Below are 27,737 nucleotides of genomic sequence, written 5' to 3'. Positions count from 1 at the left end.
GGAGACTATCCTTCATGTGACTACAGCGTGCAGAGATCCTCTTGCTATGAAATGTAAAACAGTCTGGATTACGAAACAGCGAGTCCAGCAACAAGAACCCTGCACAGCAGCCTTAGGGGGTTGCTACTAAAGAAAAAGTTTGCAGGTCTAATGTGCTAATTAAATACAGTAAGTAAAATTAACTGCATTGCTGATCTAAGTTTTATTACATTTTTTAATAGGGGGACCATGGGCGTGACAAAGTATGTATGTGCTGGTCAAAGAATAGTATGTGGGAGTCTGAGTTTTCCTTCCTCCATGTGAGCTCGGGCCATCAGACTTGGTGGTAGGTGCCTTTGCCTTCAGAGCCATCTTTCTGGCCTTCTGTCTCCACTATTTTCCCCGGAGATCTGATCATTTATTTGAGACTCTTGAAGACTTACTTTGGAATAGATTCAGAAGTAGAAGCGTTCAGTGAGCACAGCCTACATCTCTTGGTAATCTGTTTCTGGCAGTTTTCTTCGGCCTCCTTCATTCTCTTGGCTAAGAGTTTAGCATATTCTATAGCCTCCTCACTTTTCTTAGCGCATTGTTTCTTCAGAGAAATACGCCAGCATTTGTGTTTTAGGACATGGAGTAACAAGATACTAAATCTTGGGTGCTTTGGTCCTGGCCTCTCACCTTCCTTCTTAAGGGCTTCTGACAACATAACCGGTGGACATCACCTCCTTTAGAGAGACTGAAAAGCTTTCAGATTCTGTTGGCTTTTTGGGGCCCCAACTGCTGGGACACAGGTAGTTTCTGTCAGCCCAGGAATATCCTCTTTACTTCTGTTTTACAGTAACCAAGTTGAGAACTCTCATATTAGCACCCACAATGCATCTGCAAACACACTTGTGCTTCCTCTCTCCAGTCCTCCTCTGTCCATAACAAGAACTCCCCTCACTCAACAGCCGAAGCTCTGTGCTCTTGGTGAAGATAGCTCCCTTCATGGGAAAACTGTCATTCCCACCATAACGTCAGACCACATGGCCTTCTACTCTTTACCCAGGGCATCAGCAACTACTTCAGTGGCCATGTGCTATGTGAGACTGTGTGGCTCTTCCCCTTGTACATTAGTGAGTGATTTCCAGATGCAAATAAACTAAGTTATTTCCCCTCTGTGGCTTTACTGGAAAAATGAAGTGCTATTTGAGTTTCTTTTTCCCCTCAAGAGACTGTGGCATTATGCCTGGGATCCTAGTCCCTTAAAGGCAACAGGTACCTAAAAGGATGTTCTGCTCCAGTCGCTCATACCACACCATCTGCTAGCCAGTGGCTGTGAAGGAGATACTCAGCTTCATTTTAACACAGCCGATGGCCTACGAGGTGCCATGAAATAAAGCTTCTTGTTCTTTTGCTTGGATTTTGTTTTTGTTTTTTTGAGGCAGAGATTCTCTGTGCAACCCTGACTGTCCTGGAACTCACTATATAGACTCTGCTGGCCTTGAATTTACAGAGATCTTCCTGCCTCTGTTGGGTCGTGTACCACCACAACCCAGCAAGCCCCAATTTTTTGGAAACAGATTTATACGATGTTGCTGAATTAATGTTTTTTTCTATGACCACTCAAGCACCTACATAATGAGACTTAGGCTTGTTACATTCATTAACAAGTTCCAAGTACTATAACTGGGCAGATAACAATCTATTCTAACCTATCTATGCTAGCCTGGCCTACTTCCTAGCCATGTACCCCATGCTACTTGCCATCTAGTCTTGACCTGGCAGTTCCTGCTCCATCTTTGTCCTCATGACCCATCACTCCTTGTGGCCTAAAGACCTTCTTCTTCTCTCTGTGTGTTTCTCTACCTGGAATCCCCAAACTAGGAACAGAAGTCCTACCTACTGTCTCCTCTGCCCAGTCATAGGCTCTTCAGCTTCTTTACTAATCAACCAGAGATAATTGGGGAGTAATTTTTATACAGCACTGTAATGGGAGATTCCTCAATAGCAATGACAATACCAGAATCTATTAGCCTTTAGCTCACCACCAGCTCAGCAATTAACAACCAAATATAGAGACACACCTTAACACAACTTGAATGAAGGTCACCTCTACACCATTTACCAGGACTCTGGCAAATTCCCAGGCTCAAGCAATGTTCCTTCCTCAAGCTCTACAGTAGCTAGACTATAGGTGTGTGGCTCCTTTACACTTTGACTTTAACTACTAAGAACTCCAGGCCTGCACATGTGGCTTGTAGAATCTTGCCACTGGACAGCGCTGCTGTACACGACAGAAAGCAGCCAGAGTGCCTGAGTATTACAGACACAAGCAAAGCTATGTCTTGTAAAAACAATCCTCAGAGCAGGTGCAAACAATGGCTGGAAGACGGCAGAAATGGGGGGCTGGGTGTAAGATGCTGAGATTCTGGGCTAGAACAGGCAATCTCCGAAAGAACAATTAGAGAGGACTCCTGGACCCCACGCCGGCACATTATGCATCGAGAGGTTTCTGGGTTTTGTTGTTTTTTGAGACAGGCTCTCTCTGCGTAGTCTCAGAACTTGTTATGTAGGCCATGCTGGCCTTGAACTCACAGGGCTCTTCTGCCTCCCAAGTGCTGGGATTAATGCATACATGGCTACCACGCCCGGCCTGTACCACTATGTACAGACTTGAGACACAGTGAATGCTGACTAGACAATGATAGCTAGAAGGGCACGGCAACAGCAGCGCACAATTCCAACCTCTCCTGGGATGTGTGTTCAGCTCCAGGGTCAGCAGGCATCCTTGTACAAGTGTCTGCATGAAGCCAGGAACTGAGCTGGGTATGATCTGATGTCACAGTAGTGGGTGAGAGGCTTAGGGAAGGGAAGAGTAAGGGATTGCAGGAGTGTGTCCTCAAAGTGACTTTATTTTAGGAATGAGAATCCTGACCAAATAGCTCACCCTTCTTACTTCAGGCAACAAATGATAATCGTAACTGACAGAGTTCAAGGAAATACCATGTATCCAGACTGTGATCTAATCTCTCTCAGAGAGAAGGAGGCTGAAAAGGTAGGCTGAGTTACAAAGAAAAAGCCTTTTAGGCTATCTAAAGAGCCGTCACAGAATGGAGAGCTGCCTTCAACTCATTGTAACCATCTGTGTCTCCAGCAGTAACGTGCTGTGCACACAGCTGGCTCAAGTGTTTCCTTTGACCCCCCCAATCCAATTACAACTATTATTAGATTAAGATAATGGTTTCATATCACAACAGCTGAGCAAAAGCCTGAGAAGAGACTATGGCGCACAGGAAGTCTAGTTACAGCACTATGTCCCATATTGGAAACGATCAACTACAAACTACTTAGAGCATTAGACCTGTATTTTAGTTTTTGAGATAGGGTCTCTCTGTACTTGAGGCTGGCCTTGAATGTAAAGTAATCCTCTTTTCTGGCCTGACCGCCGGAGATTACTGACAGGAGCCACTTGTAAGACCCAGATCTTAAAAGTTTTAAAAAATACGTAGTGTTAAGGTTTCCATTCACTGACTTCCTAAAGCGAAGAAATGAAATGAAGCAAAGCCATTTCTGCCTTGCCTCTCATAATTTAAAGTGAACACTCCTTTCTTGGAGCCCCTCCCACTCTCAGGAGTTCTTTCTCACCTTTCTGTAACAAATTGTTCTTTGTTCTGCTCTAATTAATTAATTTTGTAAGTAACAATTTTCATTTTTAAAATTAGCATGATTCTATCTTCGCCACAGTTACAACCACATAAAAACAGAGCTGGAGGGCTGGGAAGGTGTTCAGCTGCACAGTGCAAGTTCAGCATGCCTGTGCCCTGGTGCAATCCTCAGCACCACCAACAGGCAAAGCTTTGCATTAACTTCATATAATAGTTTTGTTCTAGGCAAAAGTCCAAGAAAGGTTTTGTAAATAAACTCAAACTGTGGCATTTTAAATCCTATCTCTCTAGTTGCTCATAGCTTCTAAACTGTGACACTGCAGAAGGCAGACAGACCTCGGCAGGCTTATGAACAGATCTGCCATCATCGTGTCTCCAATTCAGCCATGGCAGGCACATGCTGGGAGTGCTTCTTTCTGTCTTTTCTTTTTCTATTTTCTTTCTTTCTTTTTTTTTCTTTCTTTTTTTTTTTTTTTTGTTATTTTTTGTTTGTTTGCTTTTTGAGACAGGGTTTTCTCTGTGTAGTCCTGGTTGTCCTGGCTTCGAATTTACATCAATCCACCTGCCTCTACATCCCAAGTGCTGGGATTACAGGTGTGAGCCACCACACAGAGCTTGAGAGAGGTTTTCCTTTTAAGGTAGGGGTGTGTGTGTGTGTGTGTGTGTGTGTGTGTGTGTGTGTCAGTGCCACATGAGTGCAGACTCTAAGGAGTCCAGAAGAGGGTGTCAGATTCCCTTGGAGCTAGAGTCATTGGTAGTAGTGAGCTGCTCAACACAGGTGCTGAGAACTGAACTTGGGCCCTTTGCAAGAGTGATACACGCTCCTAACTGTGGAGCAGACATGTCTCTCCAGCCCCACGACCACTCTTCTCAACTCTCTTACACACAACTTCCAGACTGACCTGCAATTATTCATAAGATCATTCTGGACAATGATGCCTAGAAAGCACTGCATTCCAGTTCTAATATAGACACCAGTGAGGGAAACATGCCAATTCTCCTTCGTCATAACACATTTAATACAGGTGATGGCAAAACTGCAAACAGTATGTAGCATCACCCCGGGAGCTGAGTCTCATCGACACAGGAGCCTCACACTCCAGTGAGACAAGCTGCTTCTCAGGGATTGGTTTTCTGTCAGTGACACATCTCATGTGGCTTGGTTTGGAAGACCTGCTATCAAGGGAAACTTCAGAACAAACTAATGAGTCTAGGTGGACCCTAAAAGCTGAATAACAGACAGTAGGGGCTCATAGGCAGGGTGCATCTACTGAGATGGCACTTAGCTGGGTTTCTGTAAGTCCACAGCAGCTCGAGGCTCTCATCCAAACCACCGCTCTCCTGCAAGCCTGACAAGGCATCACAACAGGAAGACCATGACCAGATGAAAGTGAGATCTAAGCACAGTTGATGCTGTATCAATAGAAACAGGTCATATTTACACCAACATCTGTGAAGCTTCAACTATTGGGGCGTTGGAGAATACTCCACTGTGACTCAGGACTGGGAAATGTGTCTGCAAATGATTATCCCAAAGGAGGAGGGGAGCAAGATTACCATAAAAAATATATTCACCCATCAAGCAGCTGCCCAATATGATGTGCTGTAACAGTCCTCAGTTCTCTAGAGGAGAAATTACAGGGATTACAATGTTCTGCCTGCCTTAACAAGCCAGGAATTCCCTTTACACAAAGCTTCCCCAAAGCAACCACTCTGCATTAACCACAAAGAAACCTGTGTCTTTCCACTCCAGAGACTGGGTCTTCAGATCTCTAAGCAAAACATCTAAGATCATGCTGAAGGATAGAAAGGAAGAATGGGTCGATCCTTTAAGCAGCCCAGACTTTGTCAAAGAAATGGACTGCCCAGGGCAACAGTTACAAGATCTAAGCAGGAGGGCTGGAGAGATGGCTCAAAGGTTCTTCCAGAGGTCCTGACTTCAATTCCCAGCAACCTCATGTTGGCTCATATCCATCTATTGTGAGATGTGGTGCCCTCTTCTGGCTTGCAGGAATACATGCAAGCAGAACACTGTAGAATGAATGAATGAATGAATGAATGAATGAATGAATGAATGAATGAATGAAAGAAAAGCAGGGGCAAATGGCTTATTTCAGGTTTCAGATTTTGTGGGGGGAAAAAGTCACCTATTCCTTATTAGGTCAGTTAAACAGGAGACTACTTAGTAGTCAGTAGTCAAGCTAAAGAGCACACAATACACACACTCCACCTTTGTTATTTTGGTCAGCTCCCTTGGCCTTTTTTTTTTTTTTTTTTTTTTTTTTTGAGATAGGGTTTCTTTGTGAAATCTTGTCTGGCCTCGAACTCACAGCAATTCACCTGCCTCTGCCTCTCAAGAGCTGGGATTAAAGGAATGTGCCACCACCGCCCAGCTATTTTTTTTCTTTGTCTTTAAAAGTAGTAAGAGGTGCTGAAAAGAGGGTTAGGAAACAAGAATATGAAGATAAGCTTGAAATGGCTTTTTTGTGTGAGTTCATGAAAGCATGAGGCTGATGCAGTATGCCTTCCTCTATTACTCTGCACCTTATTTGAGAAAAGGTCTGGTGTTTATTCTCTAACTTTAGCTAACCATAACCAATAACTCAAGCTCCAGGGGGATTAGACTTCTCTGGCCTCAGAGGCCACCTGTACATCTGCCATGCACATACACTCTCACGTACAAACACACACCAAAATAATAAAAATAAACTTTAAAAAAAAAAAGGCAGCTAGGTGCAGTGGCACATGCCTTTAATCTCAGTACTTGGGAGGCAGAAACAGGTGGATCTCTGTGAAGCCAGACCTAGACTGAAGACAACCTGGTCTACACAGCAAGCCATCTCACAGCAACAACAACAAACACAGAGCCTAAGACTTATACTCTGGCTCAACTGCCAACTGCAGCTTGAGGAACTGGTGACTTACAGATCTGAATGAATCTCTGGCCAGACTCCCTCCACACACTATAGGGCTATAGTGCTGTCTCTCTGAAGCCACTTCATTCTGGCCTGCAACACAATCTTCCCAAATGTTGAGTGCCATTAGCAATGCTCTCCAGACTGGAGGAAACAACCAACAGATCACCTAGGAGGACAGGTTTCCTGCCTGGATCAGGTGTATGATCAGTGCTGGCACTAAGTGTGTACAGAGTTGAGGGCCTCTGAAAGAGCTGTCCATTTGGTTACTTTTCCATGTGGTATCTGTTTGCCTGCACTGGCTCCTTCCAATGAGAAGGGTTTTCCTTCTCATTTGTAAGATTAGATCTAGACCGTTGGCCCTAGGCGTTAACCTAATATTTATAACAACTGAGCACACCCTTCCCTCCTCCCTACCCTCTTCATCAAAGTCTGGCAGGCTGGCCCTAAATTCCTAACCTCATTCAATCCTCCTACCTTACCTTTCCAATGCAATAGGCAGGAAACAGGATAGCTCACAAACCATGTATGTTTAACCTGACCCCAGTATCTCCTGCTTTCTTTATCCCTCTGTAAAATAAAGAGCTGGGCTTGACCAGAAAAGCACCCCTGAGAGAAGCTGAGAGCCCCAGGCAGCCCTTGCAGTACTCCCCTCAGAGCACCATCCTCTGGGCTAGAGAGATGGCTCAGCAGTTAAGATCACTGGCTGCTCTTTCAGAGGACCCAGGTTCAGTTCCCAGAACCCACATGGTGGCTCAGATCTTGGGGATCTGACACCCTTATACAGACATACATGCAGGCAAAACACTAATGTACATGAAATAAAAAGAATTTTTAAAAAAGCACCATCCACCTACTGTTGGCCATGTGCAAAGCAGCCTCAACTCCAACACTGCCTCTTGCATCCACTCTATTGATGCATTAAATGGGCACCTCAAAGCAGCTAGGAAATGAGCGGCTTCTTTTTCAAAAACATTTTATGTTGTTTTTTTAATCTTTATTTTATTTATCTGTATGTGTGTGTGTCTATGAATGCTACATGTACACAGGTGTTTTCAGAGGCTAAGCAGTAGGATCCCCTAGAGCTAGAGTTACAGGCAGCTGTGAGCCTGATGTGGGTGCTAGGAACAACTCAGATTCTCTGCAAAAGCAGTTAAGTGCTCATAAACACTGAGCCATCTGTGCTCAGTGGATAGTCTGATGTCAGCTTGACACAGCTAAAACCATCTGAGAGGAGGGAACATCAATTAACAAAATGCCTCCATGGCCTCTATGGAAGTCAGACATGGGCCAGTCAGTGGTAGGGCACACCTTCAATCCCAGCATTGCGGAAGTAAATGCAAGTGGATCTCTGAGTTTGGAGCCAGCTTGGTCTACATAGTGAGCTCCAGGACAGTAAGGGCTACACAGACAAACCCTGCCTTAAAAAAAACCACAGAAAAAGAAGAAAAGGGAGGGAGGGAGGGAATGAGGGAGGGAGGGAAAGGAAAGGAAGGAAGAAAGGAAAGGCCTCCATAAGCTCTAGTAAGGCATTTTTAAAATTAATGATTGATGGGGGTTAATCACCATAGGAGGGGCCATCCCTGGTCTGGTGGCCCTGGGTTCTGTAAGAAAGCTGGCTGAGTAAACCATGTGAGCAAGCAGTAAACAGCACTCCTCCATGGTCTCTGCATCAGCTCCTGCCCCCACATTCCTGCCCCGTGTGTGTTCCTGTCCAGTCTCCCTTCAGCGATAAACAATAACATGGAAGTGTAAGCCAAAGTCTAAGTCTTTCTTCCCCAACATGTTTTGTTCATGGGATTTCAATACAGCAATAGTAAACCTAACTAAGACATCGTCTCTCCAGATCCATGACAGTCTGTTTATTCACTGTGGGTGTTGTTTGTGTGCATGTGTGGGCAAATGCTACAGCTCCCATGAAGGTCAGAGGACTCCCTATGAGAATCAGTTCTCTCCTTCCACTGTGTGAAGTCTGAGGACAGAACTCAGGTTATCAGGCTTGACAGCAAGCTTCTTTACTTGCTGAGCCATCTCTTCAGCCCCAACTAATTTATTTTTATCTTTTTATGACCTATACTTTGAAGATTTTTAATAATAATATTATTAATACTTTTTGATAACAAAAATTACATATTTTGTTAAGCTTTTAGTAGTAGTATTTTTCAGTTGAAACTATATCCTTTTCTCATATTCAACACTGGAGTTATTCAGCATGTTCATCAATGTCTACTGCATGCAAGACACTGTTGCAAAAGACGGCTGAGGGGATTTAGGATTTGTGGAGTTCCTGCCCACGGAACTTAGAGTGAAGCAGTTACTACTGTGCTTGGGTGGAGGACTAGAAAATTAGGATAAATTACTGTAATACAACAAAACAGATATAAACCAATATGATACTATAAAATAACATAAACTTTTTTTTTTTTTTTTTTAAAGCAGAAGGCAGTAGTGACAGTCTACTGGTATAACTAGCACTGAGGGAGTTGGAAGCAGGAGGATCAGGAGTTCAGGGCTAACCTAGGCTACATGAGACCTTGCCTCAAAAATCAAAACTAAAACAAAATCTTGAGCGGATTGTGTATCTAATGGAAAAGCATCTGAGATGAGCTTGGAGGGACGGAACTGCTGAGTTGGAGGGATGTTGATTGGTTTTCTGCATTTTCACCAAGAAGAATAATGGTTAAAGTACAAGTCAAAAAGGCTCAGGGCTAGAGAGTCCCATGTGCAGAAACTCGGCCTCCACGTTAATGGTCCTGCACCCATGCCAAGAACCTCTCACCATCAGTCAGTCCCGACAATGCAGCACAGGAGCTAGGGCACTCAGGAGATCCCCGGAGGGAAAGGCAGATCTGCTGCCACCTGACATCAGCACAGGCTCTGATTTGTCTCAAGCAAGGGGTTTGTCTCACTATTAGCTTAGGTATAAGCTGCCACCTGCACAGTATTCATACTCAGCAAAACCACCTCCATGAAACAAAGTACTACCAGTCTCCCTCAAGCATCAGTACACTGGGCCAGGGCAGGCTCTGAGGCAGATCTGACCAGCTAAAACAGAGACTAAGACGAGTGTCCAGAACCAGCCTCAGCCTCCTTACTCATAGGTAAGAGGCTCATACCAAGACCATCTGAGGACAGCAATATACTCCACTCACCTCTCAGAGTGCAGGTTCATAGAAGCCTGTGTGGTCACAGTGTGCTGCTCACAGCTGGCTCTGTGAGTAAAGCCAGCTGCTGGGTATCATGGTGCACACCTGTAATCCCAGCACTTGGGAGGAAAGAGGCAGAAGGATCAGTCATGCATTCAAGGTCCTTTTTGGCTTAATAGAAAGTTCAAAATAAGTCACATCTTATGTCTCAAAAATGGGGTAGGGATGTATGAAGCTCAAAGGCAGAGCACTGTGAAGCATGGCAAGGCTTGAGCCCTGCAGCACAGTCAAAATAGAAGATTGAAAAAGGAACAACCATGACTCAGTGGCTAAGAGCACTGTATCTCTTCCAGAGAACCACATGTGATCCCCAGAACCTACGTGCTGGCTCACAACTGTCTGTAACTCCAGCCCCAGAAGATCCAATACCAACTTCCCACCTATGTGGGCACCAGATTCAAATGTACACACAGGACATAGCCATGCACATAAAGTAATAATAAAGATTAGAAGAAAAGAAAAGAAAAAAAACTAGAGAGCAGCTCAAAGGCTGGCACAGTCTACAGTGAGCAGGGGAGGTGTTTGGAGTTTTTTCTGACTCCCATCTGTAAGACACCAACTCCCCAGACACTGGTCAGTGGTCACAACCAAAAGACAATGTCCACTTACAGATAACATAAAAGATGAGTGAGAGGATCATTTCCGTTCTCCAGTCAACTCCCCAAGCCTGTCATTCAATAGCTCATAAAATATTCAACAGTGACATTTGCAAGTACTAAGGAAGAAGCATTTATTTGCCTGTAAAAAAAAAAAAACACAAAGGAATAAAAAGGTGCACCTGCACTTGGAAGAAATGAGCAGGCTTTTCCCCAGAAGCAACTTCATTTAACAAGCATCTCTTCAGCACATGCTGCCTACTGTGTAGGGCTTCTGTTTTAAATGGAAATTTTAGACAATGAGCAATGTACAAAAGGCTAAGCCATTTTCTTCAGTCATTGTGATAACCTGAATGGCTGCTAATATCTTCTCACCCCAGTGACTGGCTAACACCTGGCAGTTCCCAAGTCTTGCTGCAGGCCGACCTGTCCCTCAGAGCCCTTCCTCTCTATGCCTGCACAGTACAGATGACTCACATAGGTGTTACTGTCCCAGCAATAGGCACTCCACAAGCGCAGAGATTCTGCCTCCAAAGGCCACTAAGCAATCCCACCTTTCACTCCCAAACTTAGTCATTCCCTTTGCACACACATCCCAGCCTGTCACAGTAGCCCTTCAACCTGTACTTCTAGAGTATAAACCCTGAAAATCTGCTAGGTGCAAACTAAGCTCCCATCCCTCCCTCCCTTTCTCCCCATGTCCTGTGTCACCAAGTTATGTTGATTCCATCTGCACTGCCTGGAGCCCAGCTCCTCCCAACCGCACTTCATATAGCCCTATGGAGCTCAACTCTTTCAGCAGCTCCTACTTGTATTCTGAAACTCCATCTGTTGTTACCACTGCCATGTCTGTGTACCCCAGTAAACAAAGCCCTTCCATGTATAGGCCACCTTTTATTTGCTTATATATATATAAAAGCATTCTTTAGAACACACAAGGCACTAGTATAATGCTGCTTGCTTCTGGAGAGAAGGGCTTCAGAACCAGGAGACAGGGAGAGGGGCTGACTCCAGACTTCCAAGTCATATTACCAGAATAAAAAGCCTGGGTTAGAAACTCCTGAGAAGGCAAGAGGTGAATAAGCCCAGCCATCCTGTTTCGCACACGGCTTTATATTTACTGCATGAATTAGTTTTGGGGCAAAGGCTTGGTTTTCAGTTCCCATCAAGTATCCCTTGGCCTTGTCACATGGCATGGGTATATTTTTCAGAAGTGTCAACAAAGACTCAGGAGAGTAAAAACGTTTGGCAAGTAACTAAAATGTTGAAAAGCTTTTCTACACTGATCAGTTTTGAATTTGAAGTCACACAGCACCAAGAAAGCCATGGTACCCTGTGAGTGGGACATCCTGATGAGACCTCATTTCACAGGAAAACTCTGAGACCTATTACCCACTAGTGGCCAAAGCTCAAGTCCAGCTTTTAGGGAACAGCTCAAGCCTGACCCAGAGCTGCTGTCCAAACACTGAAGAGAAAACACAAGCTCTTTTCTGTTTGCCTCATTGAGTGCAGCCAACCTTCAGCAGCTACCTCAAATGACGATGTGCAACGATTCTGAGAAGCCAGAAAAAGAAAACGTGCTAGGTGATGGTAGCCTTGAAAGGTCCAAAGAAGCGGTCAATAAAAGTCTGTCTGTACATTCTAGGACCAACACATTCTGTAGGACCTCACTTTTTATGGACAGTGGCAAAGCTGCAGTCTCTTAGCAGTCCTTGCGATTCACACCAAAAACAGATATAAATTGTGGACAGCCTGGTAAATTCATACATGTTAAGTATGACACCCTCTAAACCAACATGAAGCTTACTGGAGAAAGTGATCCAAAGCACATGGATGTAACCTTTCTGGAGCGTTCTCGGGTGCTATGCACAACCGGGCCTCATACACTCCTGGCCTGCTGCAGAGTTCCTCAAGGAGTCAGCCCTAAGGTGCTATTCCAAACAGAGGCTCACCTCACTGTTAGTTCATAGTGGGAAACTAGGTACAACTAAATAATAAAAGTAGAGGGCCAATTCAGTAACTTCTGGTGTACAGTGCAGATGTGACAGACTCTGCTCATCCATCTAGAAATACCTACACTGAAACACTCAGGGTGGAGAAGCTAGCAACACTGCCTAATAGTGTACAAAGACCAGAGGGAGCTGCACTGATCACAGCCGAGGTATGTGCTACAGGTGTTTTACACAGGAGTCTTACGAGGAGGTGTTATTTTATAAGCATAAAACAGAAGCACTCATTTTAAAGCACTAGACAACACAACTGAGCCCTGGGTTCCAGTCTAACTTCAACACTAACTGCACCAAACCTATTGACTGGTCAGTTTTACAGCCGAGGAGACACAGGAGATGACAGGTGAGTGCAGCTGTGTCTGGAGCCACAGAGCTATGCTGCCATCTCCAGCGCCACTTTCAGGAGAGGCGGCAGACTCCTCAGTCAGGTATGGAACATAGCTTACAGGAAACAAAGTGAGGTCTTCACTCCTTACACAAAAGGACCTGTTCCCTCCTCCAGTCCACCCCCAAATCCATACTTGGGATCTTATGGAAACACAAAGCACCTCATTTTTTCCATGACGATCTACAACTAAGCTGAAAGGGCTGTACTAAAGGCCAGGTCAAGTCCAAACGACCAGTAACTTGCCTGTTATCAGCACAGTGTCCTCGGCAGACTTTGCAAAGGCTCTGGACTTAGGACTGGTTTTATGAACTTTTAGCAACAGTTAAAGACATGAAAAATGTTCCTAACAGCAGCTGCCCACTAGATGTCACACACCACTTCTCAAAGAGAAGGAAAGTTAGTACAGATTTTGAAAGATAAAACTCAACAGGCACATTATCTTCAACTAACTGAAGTCCAATTGCTTTAGAAATAAAATACTGTGAACTTACTTTCCCAAAACATTTCCCTGAGAAATCTGAATCCCATAGCCCAGGCGCAGCCCTGGAAAACACATTGGGGGAGCTACATAAAAGAATGTGGCATTTAGCCTGAAGTTGACATGTGTTTGATCTGCCAAAGGACATGGTTGTAGGTCACATTCTGACCCAGTGTGGTGTTCCTGAGTCACACACCAGCACCAAGTCCACTTGGACACTGCTACAACCATTCAGATTACATGCTGCCCAGTTTACTGATGCTACACTGAAGTAGCTGACAGCCTCCCTGACCCCTTTAACCCAAATCCCTCCCCAAGTGGAGCCTATCTGTACTGTACATTCTCCTAAGATTTAACAAGTCTTTGCAAATATCCAAAAAGTATAAGCATTTATGCTTCTAAAATCCAATGGCTTACTCTACAGAAAGATCAATCAAGAGCCCTCTAGAGATTAACAAATTGAGGGAAAAGCTCAAAGTCAGGACAATGTCAAGTTGAGACCAAAGTCTCCAAATTACAAACTGGTGAACAGGAAAGGTAGCTGAAGGCAATGGCTGAAAGTGAAGGTGTCTCATAAGTACCTTACAGAAAGCTAACTCGCCCACACTGCAGGGCGGGGAGGTGCAGAGCTCAGCAAACAGCAGACATCCTCTCCATCAACCCTGTCATCTTCTAACAGTAGCTGCAAAGCCACATGGCGGCTACTCGGCTCTCAACAGCCCTTTCTGTAAATCTATACTTATCACACTTTCTTTTTGATGCAGGGTCTCACTATGTAGCCCTGTAACTTGCTCTGGAGACCAGGCTGGCCTCAGACTCAGAGAGATCTGCCTGCCTCTGCCTCTCAAATGCTAATAAGATTAGAGGCAGAGGTGTACATTACTAAGCTGATGGTTTTCTCTTTAAAATAGAGAGTACATCAGGTATATTTAAAGTACTGATTAATCTCATAATCTACATATTTAATTACTGAAATTTAAATTTTTCTTTATGTAATTATATACTCAAGCTATACCAACTTATAGTACATCCAAGTAATTCCACTCCCAATATACCTGAAAAGATTAAAAAGCCATGTGCATAGCCAAGTGTGGTGACATGTGCCTGTAATCCCAGCACACAGGGAGGGAGAGGCAGGTGGACCTCTGTGAGTTCGAGGCCAGACTGGTCTACACGGCTAAGCCTAGAATAGCTAAGACTACACAGAGAAACTCTGTCTCCAAAATACAACAACAAAGACTAGAAACATCAAGCTGAATCTAACCTATTGTACCTAAATCAGTGCTACACATTCCTCACCTGATCTTTATATGTTAAAATTCAAAAGTCGGCATAGTGGCATATACCTTTAATCTCAGCACTCAGGAGGCAGAGGCAGGCAGACCTCTTAGAAGTTTGAGACCAGCCTGGCCTACATAGTTAGTTCTAGGTCAGCCATGGCTATATAAAGTGAGGCTGTCTCAAAAACAAAACCAGGGTTAGAAAGATGATGGTTCAGTAGCCAAGAACCTCAAAAAGACCACAATAGCTGCCCTTACAGAAGACCCAGGTTTGACTCCCAGCTCTCACAACCATTGTGAATTCCAGTTCCAGATAGCCCAATGCCCACTGAGGGAACCAGTCATGCATGTAGTACATACATGCAGGCAAAACACCCACTCACTAAAATAAGTACTTTCAAAAGTTAACATACACACACATACACACAAACACAAACATCACCATCCCCAAAGAGTATTTTTAAGATTGGCAAGACTCACAGAAACACTTCAGAATTCTGGCCCAGTAAAAACTCAAAACCAAAGGCTGGAGTAGAAAACTGTTTTATTTTCACATTTAAGTTCCAAGTTAAACCAAGCTTACACAAACATCCCTTGGCTTTTTAAGAGTGGCTTCAGAGCTCAATCTTTAGAGGCCAGAATTTATATGGCACAGACCATGCCTGCCATTTTCAAATAAATAGTTTCTGTAAACTGTGTTTAGCATGCAGGGGAGTTTTTGTTGCTTCTCAGTTATGAGTCAGGGAGAATAACTCAATTATAAACACATTCATATTCTGTCTCTTCCCCTCCCTCCATGCATGACAGAGAGAGGCCTGTCTCTGCCAATGACTAGCAGTGCTTTGAAGTCACCTAAGCATCTGAAGGCCTCTGCTCATCACCAAAACATAGAAAAAGTGAACCTCAAGATTTTGAAGTCTTAAGCTCTCAACAGCCTTTTGATGTTGCTGTTGTAGCTGGGGGCTGGGCACTCTAATGACATCAGATGGCCTTCATGGTTCTGTGTACCTAAAAAAGCACAGCATGCAAAGTGACAAAGCTCAGGGCGGAAGATACAAGGAAAGTCCACACAGCTTGTGCCCATGTGGGCTTACTCCTGCTGGCTCAATAAAGAGAACAAGCCCCTGCCAATTTTCCACGGGATGGGAGTGGTACTTGTTCTCACCACACCCTCCACAGCCAATTTTTCCTAAAAGAAATCCAATGGGGACAATAGTAGTGTGAGGCATCAAGGATTCTTCATCATGACTAACAGGACAGTTCTGTTTTAAATTTTATTTATTGTTTTGAGGTTTGTTTTTTTAAAAGTTCTGTATAGCCCTGGCTGTCCTGGAACTTACTCTGTAGACCAGGCTGGCCTCAAACTCAGAGATACGCCTGCCTGTAACTCCCAAGGGATAAAATTAAAGCCATGTACCACCATGCCCTGCCAATTTCAATTTTTTAAAAAAATAAAAAATTTCTCATACAAAAAGAAACTACCTTCTCGGAGAAGCAGTTTGTCACAGTGAGTGACAAACTGCAGAGATACTCAGCAAGAAGGGGTCTCAATTCAGAGACAAGGTCCCAAGCGGGACTCAAACTCAGAGATTTGCGTTAATGCAATTCAGCCTATCATTCATATCAGCGCAGGCACCATCTGGTGAACTGGTTCATGGCTGCCAAGGATCAAATGAGGCCAGCTTAGGAAGTTGTTTCAGGTGACTCCCAGGATGGCTTTCCGGAAGAGCTCCTCCACAACAGGACGGTCCTGGAGAACCTGTCCGTCACTCTTCCCATGCCCTCTCCCCATTTGCAGGTGTGTGTGTGTACGCATGCTCTCGTGCACAATCTTTGTCAAATCTGACTGACCTCTTCTTCCTGGTCACATAAGCAGCTATGTGTGTGGCTGTTCTATGGCATTCCTTGCAAGAAAAGGAGCTGGCAATCTCTACCAGACACTCAGGTGTGTGCCTTCGGTGGCACACGGTGAGCTACCTGCAGAAGTGAAGGCTGGAGAGTCTGTGCAAGCCTGCCTCTGTGCTTCCACAGCCATGGATACTACAGCCAGTGAACCAAGGCAACTTAACTGAGTGCTCAATGCTAGACACAAACCAGAAGTCTACCGAAGCTGTCTGTGGCGATGCCATAGGAATGCATGCTCTAAGGGACTAAAACAGGAAAGCGAGACTGGCTAGGCTGAGCCTCAGCCTTAACATCTGACAGCCCACTCCTTTCATCTTCTCCAGATAAGGAACTGCAGACTCTTAGAGTACACCCAAGACCACAAATCACAGCCATTAAGTTGCAAAGCTTAACCTCAAACTAGGCATGGTTTCTGCCAGAATGCCAGGGTATGAAATTACATTTGCGCTTTTTTAGAAAAGGTCTGACCAGTATCTCCCATATCCCTGTAAATATACCACAATACCAGCACAGGAAATTTTTTTTCTTTTTTATTTGTTTTTTTGAGACAGGGTTTTTCTGGGTAGCCCTAGCTGTCCTGGGACTGCTCTATAGACAAGGCTGGCCTTGCACCCACACAGATCCACCTGTCTGCCTTCCTGAGTACTGGGATTACAGCATGTGCCACCTTGCCCAGCAACATGTGGATTTAATACATTCAGATACAGTAGTCCCCTTTCTCCTCCAGGGATACATTCACCCTAATGGATGCCTGAACCTCAGGGAATACTGAACCCTCTAAGTACTTCTTCAAATACATATATACCTATAATAATGTGATTTATAAATTAGGTACAGTAGGATAGTAATATTTGTTAAGATTAACACATACTGCAATAAAAATTATACAAATTAGTACCCTACATCTTCAGTTGATTTGCTAACCAAGATGTCTACTCAGTGACTTTAACGAAAAATGGATACAACTATAATGAAAGGACCTGACTAGGCATAGCAGGCTCCCTGTCGTCCTAGCTCTCCCAGGACTCCCAGGACTCTTGCCTCCCAGGCAAGAGGGTTTTTTGTTTTCAAGACAGGGTTTCTCTGTGAGGACTTGGCTGACTTGGAAATGGCTCTGTAGACTAGGCTGCACTCAAATTCAGAGATGTGCCTGCTCTGCCTCCCTAGTGCTGGGATTAAACGTATGTGCCACCATCACCAGGCCTACAAGAGGGTTTCTTGAGACCGGAAGTTCATACTATCCTCGGCAATATAGCAAGATCCAGTCTTAAAACAAAACGGTAACAAGATCTGGGGGAGTGGAGAGATGGCTCAATGGTTAAGAGCACTGTCTGCTCTTCCGAAGGATCCCGGTTCAATTCCCAGCACCCACATGGCAGCTCACAACTGTCTGAACCACCAATTCCAAGGGATCTGACACTTTCACACGAATGCACACAAAATAAAATTAAATAAATTATTAAAAAAAAAAAGAACAACAACAACTCTGGGTACATGTACAAGATTCTACCTCACTACTAAGAATGGCATGTAATTTAAAACCTAGGAATGGTTTACTCGTGGAATATTTTTAATTTAATATTCTCAGACCTCAGGACTAAAAACTACTATACTCCAAAATTATCAATCAAACCACAGGTTTCTCAAGAAAACAAACAAAAACTATCTTATAGTCAGCTTTACAGAATGAGCTGTAATGGCTCATTACCTCTTAGCCTTTTTGAATGAGTGCAATTCTGACACCTTTTTGGTAGTGCTGAGCCTGAAGAAAGGCCTCATGCACAGTTGGCAGGGAGGCAGCCCACACCGGCCTACCCACAGCTACTGTAACTTGAAAGGCAGCACAGATCATTAAGTTCACTAAGCGAAGTGCTGCCTAGGTGACTTGGAGAAGCAGCTAATGGCAGCCTCTCAAAAAAGACTTGAGTCTAGACAGATTTCATGGTGAATTTGTACAATTCCAAACCTAACCTCTGAAAGGTCAGTACCCAAAGCGCTGTCTAAACACGAAAAGGTTTTTCTCAGCATAGATAATGAGTTTATTCATCAATTAAAATGAGAACCACCTTCTCAGTATCTTGTTCACAAACACTACATGCCACACACCAAAACTTACAAGGTTACACTGGTAACCTTAAATCAGATGATTTAAAAATAATGTCATGAGCTGGGAGTTATGGCACACACCTGTATCCTCAGCACTTGGAAGGTGGAGGCAGGCGGCTTAGAAGTTCAAGGTCAGCCTCCACTACACACGAAGTGGGCCACAAAAAGATCTTCTCCAAAAAAAAAAAAAAAGAAATAAAACAAAGAAATTACTGTCACAAATACTATTACTTGCTCCAATGCCAAATTTTGTCTTAGCATATGAAACTTTAAGTAACCAAAAACTCAATGTCACCGGAGAAGTGAAACCAAAGTGACATTTGAACCTAGAGCCAATGACAGTATGTCCTTCAATTTCAAAGGAAGAGAGCTTCATGACCTGAAAGAGCTTTAATGGCATACACAAAAACTCCAAGGGCATACCCTAGGTAACGTTTCTGATAGCTTGTGCATTGTTTAGCCCTTTGGACAGCCCCCTTCGTCTCCTCTCCCCAAAGGTGTCACTGGGAAAGCACTTAGGAAGCACCTGTGGCCTAAAAAGCTGTGCCCGAGTCCCAGAGCTTTTCTGGCTGCAGCCTACGAGCAGGTCCGGGCCATTCTATTTTGGGTCAAGGAGACCTTCTGCCACCCCAACTGACCTCAAGTAGACAAGTTGTGTTTGGGAAAAAGCACTGCTAGAATTTCTAACCAGGCCAGCGGTCCCGTCCCCCCAACCCCCATCCCAAGGCCCTTCCGTGGAAATCGGGGGATGGTCCCGGCAGCGGAATAAAGCCGCGGCAGGGCTGCGGGCTCCCGCCGTCTTCGGTCTGCTCCGGATCCCGCAGCTGGGATGTCTTCAGGAGCTCGCCAAGAAGCAGGGATTCCCGGGGTGCACAGAGGGAGGAGGGAGCAAGGCAAAGTGAGGTTAGCAGCCTGCAGGTGTCGCCGAGCCAGGAGGAAGAGGTCGCGTGGGGGCTGTGACTAAGAAAAGTGCGGCTCTGCACCGGGACAGACTGGACACATTCCCAAGGCGGTGGTGACCTTGGGCACGTGGCTCCACCGCTTTGCCCCTCGGTTTCCCCATTTCTAAAGTGGGGAGATCAGGAGGCAGAAAAGGCGGCTTGGGTGCTCGGCGGGGCGCCGCGCTCAGCGGAGGAAGCGGGGAAGCCTCGCGCTCCGGAGTCCCCAGGAGGCGGACCTGGGGCCGGAGGACTCACCCAGCACGTCGGCCGAGCGGTGGCGGGCCACGAAGCACGCATCGTCCCCGTAGCACGCGCCCTTCTTGAGCAGGCCCTTACGGAAGTCCTTGCCGAAGCCGCAGCCCGCCGTCACCAGCCCGTAGTCGCCGCCGCCGCCGCCGCCGCCGCCGCCGCCGCCCGCCCTGGGGTCGGTCTGCGACAGGCCGCCGAGCACGGCGCGGGCCACCAGCCGCCCATACGACAAAACCGAGAACATCGCCGCCGCCGCCAAGCCCCCGAGGAGGCGCGGGGCCCGGGGCGCCGGAGGACGCCGAGGCCCGGAGCCGGCTCTCTCCTCAGCCGCAGCAGAACCGCCGGGGCGTTCCTCAAGGCGGCGCGCACTGGCCGCCGCCCCCCCTGCCCGCCGCACGGGGCCTCGCAAACGCTCCGCCGCACGCACTGGAGCCAGAGCGAGGTCAGAGCCAGCGGCTCCTCCACCGCAACCAAAGTGGGGTACCGGCTGCACTCGCTGCCGCCGCCGCCATCTTCCGCTCCACTAGCGTGTTCCGGGCCGCGCCGGCAGCGCCGCCCCCTCCTCGGTCCCGCCCCGGTCCCGCCCCCTATTCGCGGCTCAAGTCCAAGCCCCGCCCCCTCAAACACGCAGCCCTATGTAATCAGTGGACTCGAGAGTGCGCAAAGGGTGTGGGCGCAGTGTATCCCGGGAGTCGTAGTTCAGCAGCTTTGGACTTGGCCGCCTGGATTTGGATTTTCCCAGACGGCTGTAAATTATTGAGAATGACTGATAGACTGGTTTTTTTGGAGGGTGGATAAGGGCGGAGTTCCTGGGTTTTTTCTCCCCAACTCTTTTTTTTTTTTCTCTTTTCTGATTTTTTTTTTTTTTTTTTTAAGATAGAATCTCATAGAACCCAGGCTGACCTCCAAATCATTCTGTTGCCAAGGTTGGCCTTGAACTTCTGAGCTCCTTGCCTACAACTTCCCAAGTGCTGGGATTACAAATTGTGTGTCACCATACCCGGTTTAACAGTTTCTTTCACAGACACACACACACAGAGACACCCCCCCCCCATTCCTTTACATAACCATAAGAAACCAAGATTGGTGTTCTATACCGTATGCTATAGGCAATGTGAAACAGCAGTACACAGACCTAACATTCCATAATTAATGTACCTTGAAAGCCCTGTGTCTAAAACATCCGTGCCCCAAATTCTAAACTTATCAGTTTTTGAACCTGGCCAAGCAGGTCTTTTTCTTGCTTCTCATTTGGAGGCCTTCATAAACTTTGGAGGGCTGAGAACTTTCAAGGACGATGACAATGACAATGAGGCCCCTTTCTCCTACCACAGCTTCCACCTCTTCTCAAGAGGGACATACCTTAGCAGAAAAAGGGGGCAGGGCATGATGGCACAAATTTCTAATTCCTCCCTGAATGGTGGGAGGCAGAGGGAGGCAGAACTGTGAGTTTGAGGCCAGCCTGATCTACTGATCTACATAGTGAGTTACAGGCCAGTCAAGGCTTCCTACACCATGTCACAAAAAGGGCCGGGGAGCTGGAGGGATGGCTAGGGGTGTAGGAGTACACACTGCTCTTCTGAAGGTCCTGAATTCATTTCCGAGCAACCACATGGAGGCTCACTATTGTCTGATGCCATCTTCTGTTGTGCAGATGCACATGCAGACAAAAGTACCCATATACATGAATAAATAAATCTAAAAAAGAAAAAATCAGAAGAAGGAAGGAGAGGAAGGAGGGGCACTTCTATTTCATTTTTTCTAAAGCTCTTGACCTACCTTGAACAAAGATATCAAGCAGCCTTCCTCAAATATTGACTATTTTAAGTTATTTCCCTCAGAAATTATTTTGTTGATTAACAGCTATTCTTTTCTTTTTTTATTACTGTTTTTAAAGAAAAATTTTAGGACTTTTTATTTTATTTTGGTTTGTGGTTTTTGTTTGTTTGTTTTGTTTTTTCAAGCTAGGTTTTCTCTGTGGAACAGCCCTGGTTATCAATTAATAGTCCAGACTGGGCTCAAACTCCCAGAGATCCACCTGTTTCTGCCTCCCTAGTGCTGGGATTGAAAGCATGTGCCACCACCACCCAGCCTAGGCTTTATTTTTATGTGTGAGTGTTTTGCCTGAATGCATGTCTGTATGTCATGTGTGTGCAGTGCCCATGTCCACCAGAAGACAGCATTAGTTCTCTTAGAACTGGAGCTACAGACAGTTGTGAACTGCCTTGTAGGTGCTGGGAATCGAACCCAGGACCTCTGGAAGAGCAGCCAGGGTTGTTAAACTGCTAAGCCATCTCTCAGGTCTATAGTTATTTTATTTTTAAGACAGGATCTCCTGTAACTTAGACTGACCTTGAACTCACTGCTGATCCTCCTGCCTCTCCATGCCAGTTGCTGGGCATTATAGGCACACACAAACATGCCCAGTTTAGCTGCTATATAATGTTGGTATGTGTGCACAAATTTATAAACATTCAGGTTTCATACCCTAGTCAGTGCGGGTGTTATATAAATAATCTAGGCTCCAAATACCTTTTCTGCCTAGCTGGCATTTTGTTGCTGACTGGCCTCCTTCCAAGCACACAGCTGCCCCCATACCTTTGTTCTTGTTCTTTCTTCTACCAATCAGGATGTAATTCCATGTCTGAGGGTCCTGTGTTTTCTGTTGTGTTTCCACACCCCTCGGAAACACAACAGTCCAAGTTCCTCAAGGGTAGGGTAAATTGGCATCATATTGTCAGGGTTTAATGTAACGCCTGCACACAGAAGGGGAGTTTGCAAACATCTGCTCTGTTGGGTAAAAGAAAGAACAATGGACCTGGAATCGTGAGAGGATGGAAGGAAGTGGTTGCACAGATGGAATTCACAAACAACAGAGCTGGCCTTTAGTAATCTGGTGTGTGTGTGTGTGTGTTTGTGTGTACATGAATGCATGCTTGCATCCCTTGATGTGGGGAGTTAGGGGCATGCCATAGTGCAAGAGTGAGGTCAAAGGACCGCTATCAGGAGTCAGCTCTCTCCTTCCACCTTTACATGGGTTCTTGAAAACAAGCCCTAGGACTGCCCTGTAAGTACCTCTGCCTGGGGAGCCATCTCTCAAGCCCCATCATTTGTAACTGTAAAATAAAAATATCCAGGAATATTTGCCGTTTTCCAGATTCACTTCAAACAGGATTCCAGCTACTTTGGAGATTCCCATTTAATGTTCTTTTTTTAAAATGCAGTTTTAAAAATACACCTAAAGTCCTGCCAACTAAAAACACATCACTGTGTCACCCTCGTTACTCTCATCCTTAAACACTTTTGCAGTTCACGGTGTGCCAAGTCCAGCTTCTGCAAATCAGAGGTTACGGGAAGGCTTGAGCCTGAAAAGTCACTTCCTATAGTGAGCAGCACGTGGTTGAATACGCAAATAGAAGTTCTCTTTGGGGATAAAAAGGAAAGCATTCATACCTTGCTTTGTGTGTGTGTGTGTGTGTGTGTGTGTGTGTGTGTGTGTGTGTGTGTGTGTGTAGCATATATAATATATATGTGTATATATACGTATATGTGTGTTTCAGGAACTGGTGCATGTAGACGAGAGGGCGGTGCCTCTCCGGAATCCTCTGCTTGGCATTTCCGTCTCTGCCAACTGCGCTAAAGGTTGCTCTTTAAACCACACCAGTGGCCAGTCCCAGCCAGCCTGTCAGGTAATCCTACCCCAAGGACAAGCTTTTTTAAGATGGTATGTCAACCCCTGCTCCTTGCCTTGTCCGACTCCTGCAGACCAATCAAACTCATTTTTAAGGCATGTGTAATTACCCAGTTTCCGTGTCAGTCACAAGAACCGGTTGGATTGGGCCAGTGGGAGCCCAGGTGGCTCCCTTGCCTGGCCTTTGCAGTAACCTGTGTACCCAGTAGGCCGGCGACCTCTGCAATGGTGGGGCTGCTGCCGATCTCAGCGTGGTGACTTTGGGTGTCACGTGCCTTGAGCTTCCAGCTACTGAGATTTCTGCAGACTCGTTGCTCCCTGAGGCGCCTGGCAAACAGTTCTCTCTCAAAGCACTCCAGAGCGGCGGGGGAGGCGGGGTGCCGACCGCGGGGTGAGGTGGGGGCGCGCTTGGCGCACGGAAGGGGGAAAGAAGAGGTTCCGCGGAACCAGTGGTTCTAGCCAGGGGAGAGGACTTGGCAAAACACCTCTCTCTGCCCACTCCTAAGAGGGCAATTCAGATTTGAGTTTGCTAAACTCGAGAAACCCTGGGTTTTCCTCCTTAGCCGAGTTACATTCCTAGCACTTCAAGGATTCCTGGGAGGTCAGTTGCTGCTCTCAAAGGCCAAGAAGTGGTGAAAATACCACCCCGGCTCTGGGGCACCTCTGTGGCATTAGAAAAGAGCTTTGCACCGGGATTGCCACAGCCTCAGTTCCAAAAAGAGCTCTTCTGATTTCTCTTCTGCTAGCGTAAGGAAAAGGAATCCCTGTTAATTTGGTGGTCAGATTTCTCAACACTGATAGTATCGACATTAGGCACAGGTTATGTCTTTGATGGAGAGGCTGTCCTCGGCACCAGAGGTGACTTGGCAGCACCCTTGGCTCTCTACCCACTGGATGCTGGTAGCACCATGCCAGTCCCAGGGGGAGAACTGAAAATGTCTGAGCTGTTTCTGGATACCCCCTGGGGGTACAACCAACTACTCCTGGTTTAGAACCAGTGAACAGTCACTGAATCTAGGATGGGAGTAGGTTAACACGGAGTGGGGCGAGAAGCAGCAACTGCCATCAGTCAAGGAGGTGGGCTCAGGCTGGGGCTCAGCACGTAGGGTACTTACCTACCATGCAGGAGGCCCCAGGTTTGACATTCTCTGCACCCAGGAGGTGGAAGCAGGAGCATCAGGAGTTCAAGGTCATCCTCTTGCTGTATAGTGAGTTCCAGGCCAGCATGGGCCTGGAAGGACTTCCTTCTGAAAGAAGACAGAAATGCAGGAGGAGGAATTGCTATCCCAAAAGGAAGGCAGAGTGTGACTGAGGAAGAACAAGCGTTCTAGTGTGGCTTAAAATTAAGCCCAGGATTTAAAAAGGACGAGTGACAGCGAGTCTGGAACGTCAGAATGTGCCTCGTAGCCACAGAAAGGGAGGAAGTATTCATTCATGTGTTGACAGGGATTAACTTCAAAAACCCCTGTAGTGAAAGAAGCCAGGGATTGATTGATTGATTGATTTCTTTTTTTGTTATTGTTGTTTTTCGAGACAGGAATTCTCTGTGTAGCCTTGGCTGTCCTGGACTCACTTTGTAGACCAGGCTGGACTCAAACTCACAGAGATCCGACTGCCTCTGCCTCCCAACTGCTGGGATCACAGGTGTGCGCCACCACTCCTGCCTTTGAAATTTCAAGATGGCTCTGCGGGTAAAGATGACCTGTTTTAATCCCTGGCACACACTGTTAGAGGGAGGAAATCCATTCCTGAAGGTGGTCTTCCAACTCCTACATATGATAGATAAACACTAAGCAAATAAAAACTAAAAAGTAAGATGTGGGTAGAGCGGTGCCACCTGTAATCCCAGCAGGCAAAGGCAGAGGCAGGTGGATCTGAATTCAGAACAGCCAGTGCTACACAGAGAAACCCTGTCTCTTAAAAAAAATAATAAATAAATAAAATAAAAGAAAGAAAGAAAGAAAGAAAGAAAGAAAGAAAGAAAGAAAGAAAGAAAGCAGGCCAAAGGGCAGTCTGTCCCATGGCCCTATTTCTATGACATGTTTAGAACTGGCCAGTCCATCCAGTGAGAAAGCAGATTACTGTTGCCGGGCCTGAGGGAAGGGACATTGGGGAGTGAGTTATGGATGTGAGGTTGCTCTGGGGGATCTTGAGGGTCTGGAGTCAGAGTGACAACGGTGGCACAGCCTTATAAAGTCTGCAACAACAGCTGGACATGGTGTGGTGCATGCCTTTAGTCCCAGCACTTAGAAGGCAGAGGTAGGCGGATCTCTGTGAGTTCACGGCCAGCCTGGTCTACAAAGTGAGTTCAGGACAGCCAAGCCTACACAGAGAAACCCTGCCTCTAAAAACCTAAATAAGTAAAGTCTGTAACAGCCATTGACTAGCGTACTGTAAAGAGAATGTCGTGGACTGTGAACTATATCTCGATTCAAAAGACCCTACAGAGGGCCACCCCGCTGGTCTGGGTGCCAACCCAGGTACCACCACATGCTTCATTTATTTACTTTCCTGCTTGTTTAGTGGCTCTTGGGATTGCCCAGAGCCTCAAGCAGGCTACGTATGATGCCTAATATTGAGGGCCAACTTGATGGCACCTAGACTCACCCAGGAGACAAACCTCTTGGCAGGAGCAATGTCTATACTGGGTTAATTAGGTGGGAAGCTCTGCCCTAAGTGAATAACACTGGTCCATGGCTCTGGGTTCCCACCCTGAATAAAAAGAAGGTGGCCGGCCAGCAGAGTGCCCTGTTCATTTCCCTCTGCTTCCTGACTGCAGCTACTGCAGATGTCAGGAGTCTCGGCTCCTACCATGTGAGTTTAGGCCTGGAACTCAGATACTTATGAGCCATCTCTCTTGTCCCTCCCTACAATATATCTATATGGATACCTGACTCAAGCTCCTTCTACCCTCAAGCTCCTTGCACCAAGACTTCTCCCGCCATGCTGGAGTGTATCCTCAAACCATGAACCCTTAAGTTGCTTGTGTTGGGGGGTATTTCAGCACAATATTGAAAAAGTAACTAATATGCTAAGCCAAGTGTTGTCCCAGTGGGCTATATCCCCAGCCTTAAGACCCTCCCCCCTCTAACTATTTTGAAACAGGGTTTTGTTGAGTTTCCTAGGCTGGCCTTGAACCCACAGTCCCCCTGCCTCAGCCTCCTGAGTAAGTGGGGTTGTATGTCTATGTCTCTTCAAGAATGAGAGTGGGTGCTGACCTAAGGGCCCCCCTTATGGTTTGAGCATCTCATCAGGGGTTCCTGCTTGGTCCATGACTGGCTCTGGCTTGCCACCATTTCCACTATGTTAACTGGGTTAGTAAAAGCATTTGGTAGCCGGGCACCCAAGGCACCCTGGAGGTCCATGTTTGTAATCCTGAGATTCAGGAGTCAGAGGCAGGTGGATCTCTGTGAATCTGAGTCCAGCCTGGTCTATAAAGAGAGTTCCAGGCCAGCCAGGGCTACACTGTGAGGTTTTATTAAAAAAAAAAAAAAAAAGGAAAGAAAGAAAGAGAAAGAGAGAAAGAGAAAGAAAAAGAAGGAAAGAGAGAAAGAAAAGAAAGAAAGAAAGAAAGAAAGAAAGAAAGAAAGAAAGAAAGAAAGAGCAAGCTGAGCATGGTGGCACCTTTAATTCCAGGCAGAGGCAGGTGGATTCCAGGTCAGCCAGGACTACACAGAAAACCCTGTCTTGAAAAGCAAAAAGTAAGCTGGGTGTGGTGGCTCACACCTGTAACCCCAGGAAGTTAATGGCTAGAAAGGAACTAGGTGCCATCTGTTCTCTGTGATTGGCTCATACTGCTTTGCTGGGAAGGGGTGGTCATATTTCCCCTCCTGAAACCCACCACCTTCTCTCAGCTGATAATAGAATTCTGTTCTCTTGGAGGAAAAAGAATCCATCATCTCTGACATTTGTGTGCTTGGCCCAACGTTCGAAGAGTAGACACACACTGGGATTGGAGAGATAGCTCAGCTGGCAAGCGTGAGGAGCTGAGTTCGGATCCCAGCACCTACATAAAAAGTCAGGCTCAGTGGTTGTTCACCTGCAATTCCAGGGCTGGAGAGACATAGACAGGAGGATCCCTGGCTGCTGACTGGTGAGCTCCAAGTTCAGTGGGAGATACTACCTCAAAATACAAGATGGGGATGGATTGAGGAAGACCCCTGATGGCAGCCCCTGGCCTCTGTACTCATAGGTATGCCAGTGCATGTTTGGACCTGTGCACACACACTCAGGAGTATGTCGACTCCTACACACACAAAGCGGAGACACGACCCACCTGTGGCCAATCAGAGCACCGTGTTCTCTTGGTCCTGGTCTTTGGTTGAAAGAGGAAACACCTAACTA

The 27,737-nt window shown here is 46.1% G+C and overlaps 1 protein-coding gene across 1 annotated transcript in view; it reads right to left on the bottom strand.

Annotated features, from left to right (window-relative positions):
* Positions 1–20,224, bottom strand: part of Pptc7 (protein phosphatase targeting COQ7) — a 38,717-nt gene extending 18,493 nt beyond the window's left edge. Inside the window, exon 1 of the mRNA XM_055605972.1 lies at positions 19,709–20,224. Within this exon, the coding sequence (XP_055461947.1) occupies positions 19,709–19,946 (238 nt within the window). The 5' untranslated portion in view covers positions 19,947–20,224. The remainder of the gene's footprint in view (positions 1–19,708) is intronic.
* Between the last annotated feature and the right edge of the window lie 7,513 nt (positions 20,225–27,737).

This window comes from Psammomys obesus, unplaced genomic scaffold (genome assembly GCF_907164565.1).
Source record: "Psammomys obesus unplaced genomic scaffold, mPsaObe1.curated_primary_1811, whole genome shotgun sequence".
Taxonomy (NCBI): domain Eukaryota; kingdom Metazoa; phylum Chordata; class Mammalia; order Rodentia; family Muridae; genus Psammomys; species Psammomys obesus.
The sequence above is the reverse complement of the archived record's forward strand: the minus strand, read 5'-3'. Positions and strand labels throughout refer to the sequence as shown.